General features: G+C 35.8%; 1 protein-coding gene across 1 annotated transcript; it reads left to right on the forward strand.

Annotated features, from left to right (window-relative positions):
• The first annotated feature begins 1,597 nt into the window (after window positions 1-1,597).
• Window positions 1,598-7,608, forward strand: LOC127789897 (adenosine kinase 2). Its single transcript, XM_052318975.1, has 12 exons — window positions 1,598-1,904; window positions 3,253-3,306; window positions 3,868-3,914; window positions 4,004-4,035; window positions 4,125-4,226; window positions 4,348-4,415; window positions 5,403-5,479; window positions 5,567-5,664; window positions 5,762-5,832; window positions 5,916-5,982; window positions 6,057-6,240; window positions 7,223-7,608. The coding sequence occupies exons 1-12, from the start codon at window positions 1,822-1,824 to the stop codon at window positions 7,363-7,365; spliced, it is 1,026 nt and encodes a 341-aa protein (XP_052174935.1). The 5' UTR covers window positions 1,598-1,821; the 3' UTR covers window positions 7,366-7,608.
• The last annotated feature ends 289 nt before the right edge of the window (window positions 7,609-7,897 follow it).

The raw sequence follows: 7,897 nt of genomic DNA on the forward strand, positions 1-7,897 counted from the left end.
GATGATTCGTAACTTGGCAGGCAGCATGAGGTATTCTTTCTTTATCTTCCATCAATGAGATTTTGGTCCAAACAAACTGTGAAATGGTTGTTGTTTCTTTCTGTTGGAACGTTTGGGCAATTTTTCTTGGCTTTATTCAAGTGTCTATTCCATTGTATACATACTTTAGCAAGTGTGGGGCACTGTTTGTCAGGACTCAGGGTCTCAAGTGCGTTTCATTTAGTATTGTCACATGAGTAGTATACAATGTTGTTGGGGTTGGGGCGGCCTTTAATTGAAATATCTAAATTCTTGCCTCGTTCTTTTCAATAACCGACCAAATGATTTGGTATTATTTTATCAAGTTAAGTGTGGGTTGGGTCAGTTCATGTTGTACAAGCAAAATTTCTAACGAAAAATAAAAGATATAATAGTTATTCATAAGTATAAAACTATCATGATATTATTTTTAGATATATAGGATTATGTTTAAAGGTCTTTTTTAAGGGGGGAAAGAGGCACAAGCTCTCATTGATTTGTCATTCGAAGGAATAAAGAGAAATCTTTATATAGATTTAGTGTATTTAGTGAAAGATAAGATAAATCGAGTCAATTAAAAATGTTTTATATTTATTTTTATTTTCTTCACCTGGTAAATGGAGTCCATGGGGAGGGAGGGCGTAGTGGTGTTTTTTGTTTTTTTTATTTGAAAATAATAAACTGAATATTGAATTGTATAAAATATAAGTTGTTGGTTGGCCAAGGGACTGGTCAAGGTGGCGGGGTGGATCCAATTGGTGGTCAAGACGTATCTATATGATTTGTCCAAGCTGAGGTATTTCCGCGACTTTTTGGTTTATATTTTCAAAATTTTGGTTCTTTGATTTGATTCGGATAGTGCAAGCTTTCACAGATTAACCTTAACTTAATTCTTAAAAAAAAAAAAACCCTAAAATTTGACTGGTTAGTTGGGTGGTTTACTAAAATTGCACGCCACCTTAAAATACATAAACCATATTTAGCTCCATTCTTGTTCGGTTGCTTTAAAATTTGACTAAAAAAAAAACAATCCTAAAATGCTTAATAATATTATATTTGAGTTTAATTGTGTTCCAAACTCATCATTTTAAACACTTGTTTTTCGTTTTTCAATAAAACAAAATTACCAAGCATCCCAATATATATATAGGGACAGTTGTACCTAAGCTACAAACATCAAATAATTATACCAATTTTTGTATACAAATTTGAGCTTATACATTTTGATAAGATTATAATCTCTTGTTATTAATTAATAAAAAATGATAATTTTTATTTAATTTAAAAGATATATGATAAATCTAGCATATGTCATGTGTTCTTAGAAGTTATTAGTAGTAATGACTTCTAATATTATTTTATAAGTATATGAATAAATATATATATATTAATATACTTAGTCAATAAATACATAAATATTAATAATGGAATGTTCAAAATGTGTGATATGATAGCTGACAAGGGATCGGCTCCGTCTAAACCCTATCATTATTCGACTAGACGACACTAATTTGGAATTAACGGAAGGGTTGCAAAAAAGAATAAGGTAGAAAATAGGATCCGCCACTCTGTAGTTGGAAGGGGAGAATAGAAAGAAAGAATTGGTAGGGGACAGCGACCAGCAACAACCACAAACCACCGCCACCGCCTCCGCTTTCCCCGCCTCTCTATATATACTCACTCTCACAGGCACCTCTCTCTCTCTCTCTCTCTCGGATCTGAATCTGGTAGCCATCGCCAATCCCTCTCTCTATCTCTCTCTCTCTCTCTCCCAGTGCTTCCAATCGTCTGCACAACGGCCAAATGGAGTGCGAAGGCATCCTCTTGGGCATGGGCAACCCGCTCCTCGACATCTCCGCCGTCGTCGACCAGGACTTCTTGAGCAAGTATATCCTCCTTTCTCTGTCTCTTGTTTTCCGTCCTTATTCTTGTTTCGGCTCGGATCTGGATCCTCGATCTGTTGTCGGTGTGTACTCGTCTGTTTGTCGAATTGCCTCTGTGCTGAAGTGTCTTCGATTTGGAGGTATTTACGTGATTTTGGAAAGTCCTTATGTTCAGCTTATCTTGTTCTGCTGTTTGTTTCTGGAGATCTGATTTGAGTGGTGATGTGTGGGTGGAATTTCTGAATCCGTTCTGTTTTCGGATCTTAGAGATTTGCACTGTTTTGGAACTTGCATCTGCGCCAGGGAGAACAAAATAACTAGATATGTAACTTGAAGAAAATGAAGGGATGTTTTGTTTAAAGATTCATGAGATTTATATGTCTATTTATGAGATTTTGCTTTCCTTGATTTTGAAGATAGCAGTAATGGAATCGTGTGAACGTATATTGTTAATTTGTTTTATGTAGTGCATGCTGTGTATACAATGAGTTTTTATGCGCATTTATGGTTACTTCTTGTGCATCATGCATACCATGCATATGCGTATGTATGCATATATATATGACGTCTATACAGACAGACAGATGGCTCTTGTTTGGAGGTCATTTTGGTTGTCGGTTGTCCCTTAAGGCTGGCTGCTGCGTAGATCACATACCCTGATGATTTAAATCTCATTGTTCAAATTTCAATTCTGCTAAGGCGAAATCACTGCCAGTGTAATTTCCGAGCTTGGTTGTTTTTTATGATTGAGTCTGGCACTGTAAATCAAAGTTCATGTGCAAAAATGTAGATGCTTTCTGTTAAATGTTCTCTTGTTTGCTTTTTTAACATCCCCATACTTCTACACCCGCCTGAATAAACCCTATCTTGTTTCTTGCATTATAGTTGCTTCATGAATTCATTCCAGAAATATCATGGACCTTCATTTCTTTATACAGCTTATTGTTTGCCGCTGAATTGATGGGTTAAATTTTCTGGTCTGATCTATTTAAGAAGATAAAGAGGAAATAGTTTACATACATACATGTATATATGAACTGTAGTTGGTAGTGCAAGTTTTTGGTGCTTTTCTGTCACTTGAATGTTTCCCATTTCCTCAATATTTTTGCATGTGATGTGCAGCTCCCTTAGATATGCTGTGAATATACGACCGCACACTGCCCCTCCCCCCTCTTCCCTGGCCCCATCCTAGCCTACATTGAGCAGTGTGCATCATTATAGGCAAATCATTTTGTCTCGTCTTGATTTTTAAATATGAATATGTTTTTTTGTGCAGTTGGTTAATCTTATTCAAAATAGTTACCATTGAAATTAGTGATTTCTAACTTTGACTGATATCTTGGCATAACAGATATGACATCAAGTTGAATAATGCGATTCTTGCTGAGGAAAAGCACTTGCCAATGTATGTAATTCTTTTCAGATTTCATAAAGAATGACAATGAGCTGCAGCACTATAATTTTGGTTATTCTTGTTATCATATAGCATGTTGGTCATACAACGATATAATCTTGTATCTTCTCCGTAAATATGCACTCAATAAGTTTTTGATGACCTGCCATTTTGAAATAGTGAAGAAAAATGGTTAACTTCATCAGTTTATTTAATCCATCTATGCAGTCTCATCATACGTATTTCTTAGGTAAAATTTCGTTCATGGTCTTGGTGGTCTACTTCAACAATATAAACAGTGAAGTATGATGTGTCTGAAGTGATAGATCATCATAAGTCAAATAGGAATCAAATGGAGAAAGATCAAGAAAAATCTCACAATCACAAATATCAAACTGTTACCTGTCTCTACAAATCAGTTAAAAAAATTCTGGCATTGCTTGGATGTACAAAATTATTTTATTCACCCTGACTTATGATACATTGACCATAAAAGCACATAGCTTGTTGCATTTACATCATGTTACTGACTTCATTATTATTGAATTAATAGTAGACTGATGCTTCTCTTAGGTATGATGAAATGACATCCAAATACAACGTGGAGTACATTGCTGGAGGTGAGGTTATCTTTGCATTTGTACAGTTTCAGTAATGTCTTTGTTTATTATGATTATCAACAATCAATAAGTAATTTTATCATGTGCAGGTGCTACTCAAAATTCTATTAGAGTTGCTCAGGTACGGTTGAGATTTATATGATGTTCCTGGCAATGCAGCAGGATGATCTAATTAGACAATAGATTGACCTGTTCCTTTGTCTTTTGCAGTGGATGCTACAAATTCCTGGTGCTACCAGTTATATTGGTTGCATTGGAAAGGACAAGTTTGGGGAGGAAATGAAGAAAAACTCAAAACTTGCTGGTGTTAATGTAGGTTCTTTGTTATTCCTCAACCTTATCTATCACTATCATCCTAATTATGATCATTTTCTTCTGCATTCAACCTGGAGCAGTAATTAAACAACACCATCTATCATGTGCTGACATTCAGGTTCACTATTATGAGGATGAGTCTGCATCAACAGGTACCTGTGCTGTTTGTGTAGTGGGTGGTGAAAGGTTAGCCCTATGCAAACTTGCTCCAAAACTTCTTTTACTGGCGAACACGAATATTAGTATGAAACCGTGCCACTACTTTTGCAATGTGCTTTATGCTGCACTTTGTGCCTTCTGAACTGAGACTATGGTATTGGTAATACTTGTACTCAGAATCAAACCTTTCATGTCATGGGCATGCAATGGCTTTAAAGTCTTGCATCTTTTGTAGTAGAAATAATTTTAGTTCATATATTACATGAATACAAGTCTAACTCAATAATATAGATGGATGGCTTTTTTTTTTTTTTTTTTAAATGAGGATTCCTGTTTGAAATATTTGAGTCCTCGTCATGAACTCAATTTTGATGACTGCTTCAGAAATCATGATTTTGCCATATTGGATTGCTATAAGTCAATGCATAGTCCCTCCCCTGCTATGCTGTCCTGATATATATCACCTTTTGATACCCCTTGTTCTTATTTCTTTTCAAATTCATACAAACCAGTGCAATACACTCTGAAAATGTATCATGTCTTCCATGCTAGTCTTTTCCTTTACAATTTAGCTGGGGTACTGCTGCATACCTACACTGTTCTTGTATGTCAGTTTTGCAATTGTTGTAGTCCTATCAGACATTACTCCAATTCTTCTTTAGTTGGGGGTTTGACATTATCCAAATGAAGTAATGGAAAGCTACATGATTTGCATCCACTAGTGATGGAATTTAGTGGATCCTATTCAAAACTGGCATGCACAACAAACATAATGTCTTGGCATAATTTGTGGAAGTGTCAATGTTTTTCCATGGTTTGGGGACCATATACCTCCACCTTTTGGTGAATATGGATATCTTGCTTGGTACTTTGCAGAGATGAATCCTGTAAGGCCATCTCTTCAGGAATTTCTATGTGGGCTGTATGTGCTGGAGCTTCTTTTAAAATTCAGGAAACTGGATTTGCTGAATATTTATAGCTGGATTAACACCATTGTGTTAAACAAATTTGCAGATCACTTGTTGCCAACTTGTCTGCTGCAAATTGTTACAAATCTGAACATCTGAAGAGACCAGAAAATTGGGAATTGGGTATTATTTTTGCACTGTGTTATTCATAGAAATGGGCCTTATTGTCCTTGCATATTCTTTAATGTGAACTTGATGATGCTTGGACAGTTAAGAAAGCCAAGTACATCTACATTGCTGGCTTCTTTCTCACCGTTTCCCCAGAGTCTATTCTACTTGTTGCTGAACATGCAGCTGCAAACAACAAGGTGTGGCATGCGATTTATAATTGAAACATACTGCTTATGTTCTTTTATGCAATAGCTTCAGCATGATAAAATCACTGGCATTTTGTTTCATCTGCAGTTCTTCATGATGAACCTTTCAGCACCATTTATCTGTGAGTTCTTCAGGGATGCACAAGAGAAAGCTTTACCGTAAGTCCAATTTCCTGTTCTATGTGAGTCAATTTAGTTGGGATTAAAATTATTTATTCATGCCATTCCTTTTCTCATTTTAGGTATATGGACTTCGTTTTTGGAAATGAGACAGAAGCAAGAACTTTTTCAAAAGTTCATGGATGGGAGGTAATGTTTGTAAGATAAAGAGATAATAGATTGCTTGAAAAACGTTATCTAATTGGAGCATTTTAAATTTTCAGACGGAGAATGTGGAGGAGATCGCTTTAAAAATTTCTCAATGGCCAAAGGCATCTGGCACACACAAGAGGATTACGGTTATTACTCAGGGTCCAGATCCAGTCGTTGTTGCTGAAGATGGGAAGGTCAAACTGTTCCCTGTGATATTGTTACCTAAAGAGAAACTTGTTGATACCAATGGAGCAGGTATGAATCAAATACGAGAAGATGCAAGTATACCATCCAAATGCATGTTTATGACAAAACTTCAAACATTTTCCAACATCTTTTATGTCAATATATGCCCAGTTCTCCAAGCCACAGATCTGTGTATGTTCTGAATAACCTTGAAAGTGAAAGCTTGGATCTAAAAGCCACCACGTCCAAATTATCATGGTCTTTATTGTATACCTCAGACGTTCAAAAACTAAGACAGCCAAAACAAATCACTAGGAGCTAAAGAGAGATTTGTGGCCCCTTGGGATTAAAGGCACTCATTAAGCTTGTATGATGAGATACACTAGTAATACTGTTATGAGGGTGAATTAGGCCGTGGTCTCCACAATTTAGTAATTAGCTAACAGAAGCAAAAATATGCAGTTTTTCTAAATCTTTGAGTTGATTGGTTGGGTTTTTATTCTGAAATTAACTGGTGACAAAATGTCAAGATTTTCCTTTAGTGCTTTTAGTTAATTTTCATGATTTAATTTGAACGTCAGTAGCTAAGATTTTCAATGCACTTTCGAGTTCAAATGTTCTATGATTTATTCCTCAGTAAATATAAATTTTATTTTCTCCAGTTTCCATGATGGGAATCTTTTTATCTCAGCATATATTATTTGAACTTTTTTATTAAATTGAATTTTCAACCAAGATTAGAATGTATCTCTTTTTGTCAAAGATATATTTCCCTACACAAGCTTGAGTTCTTTTTGTAATATTATAAGATTTCTCAGTTAGAGATCTGTTAGTGCTCTATTACCCTCCAGGTAGCCCTTTTGAGCTGGAGCAGCTCTAATTAGCTTCATTGATGACCTTTACGATCCCCTTTTTCATTTGATTGAGTGCCCTTGAAATACCATACCATTTCACTTTTTTTGTTCTTTGAGTCGGTAAACACATGTTCTCGCGAAGCATGGTTTTGGTAAAATACACGTTTTCAATCTGATATATTTACTCTTCCTTGTAGGTGATGCGTTTGTTGGAGGATTTCTGTCTCAGTTGGTTCAGCAGAAACCTATGGAGGACTGCGTGAGAGCTGCTTGTTACGCAGCCAATGTTATCATCCAAAGGTCTGGCTGCACATACCCAGAGAAGCCCCATTTTAAATAAGCTCTTCCTCGTCTTCCCCCGGTCTCCCTTCTATATGATATCATTTTTATTGCTGAGAAACCCATTGTTGGTACTATGATATTTTGTGTTCCTGCCAATTCCTTGTTAAGTCATTTTTGCTGCTAAGAAATAGTCCTCAGAACCCCCAGTTATTTGGCGGAGGGGTTTGATCTCCTCCGCGTTTATCTTATCCTGTCATGTATTACATCATAATCAATTTGAATCGATTTTGTCATCATCATATATTTTTGGCTCATATATATAGCGCACTCTATAAACATCGGAATTTTTTACGATCCCAAGGGTTGAGACCTGAATAGAAAGAACTTTAGAATTATCAGATGATGCATATTGCGTTCTGTGCACCAGACATCTCTAGTTTTCCTAAATTAAACAGAGATATTTGCACTCTTGATGTAGAGTTTTCTGAACTGAACAGGGAATTGATAACGTTTGAATTGGTCCCATGATCTGATTGTTGTGTTGATATTGCATTTAAGAAAGATGTTTGCGTACGTCAAAAAGACATTTA

This window comes from Diospyros lotus, chromosome 14 (assembly GCF_014633365.1).
Source record: "Diospyros lotus cultivar Yz01 chromosome 14, ASM1463336v1, whole genome shotgun sequence".
NCBI lineage: Eukaryota > Viridiplantae > Streptophyta > Magnoliopsida > Ericales > Ebenaceae > Diospyros > Diospyros lotus.

Coding starts and splice junctions, on each gene's coding strand:
- LOC127789897 (XM_052318975.1), top strand. CDS start 1,822: ATGGAGTGCGAAGGCATCCTCTTGGGCATGGGCAACCCGCTCCTCGAC. Junction 1,905..3,252: donor GACCAGGACTTCTTGAGCAA/GTATATCCTCCT, acceptor TTGGCATAACAG/ATATGACATCAAGTTGAATA. Junction 3,915..4,003: donor CGTGGAGTACATTGCTGGAG/GTGAGGTTATCT, acceptor TATCATGTGCAG/GTGCTACTCAAAATTCTATT.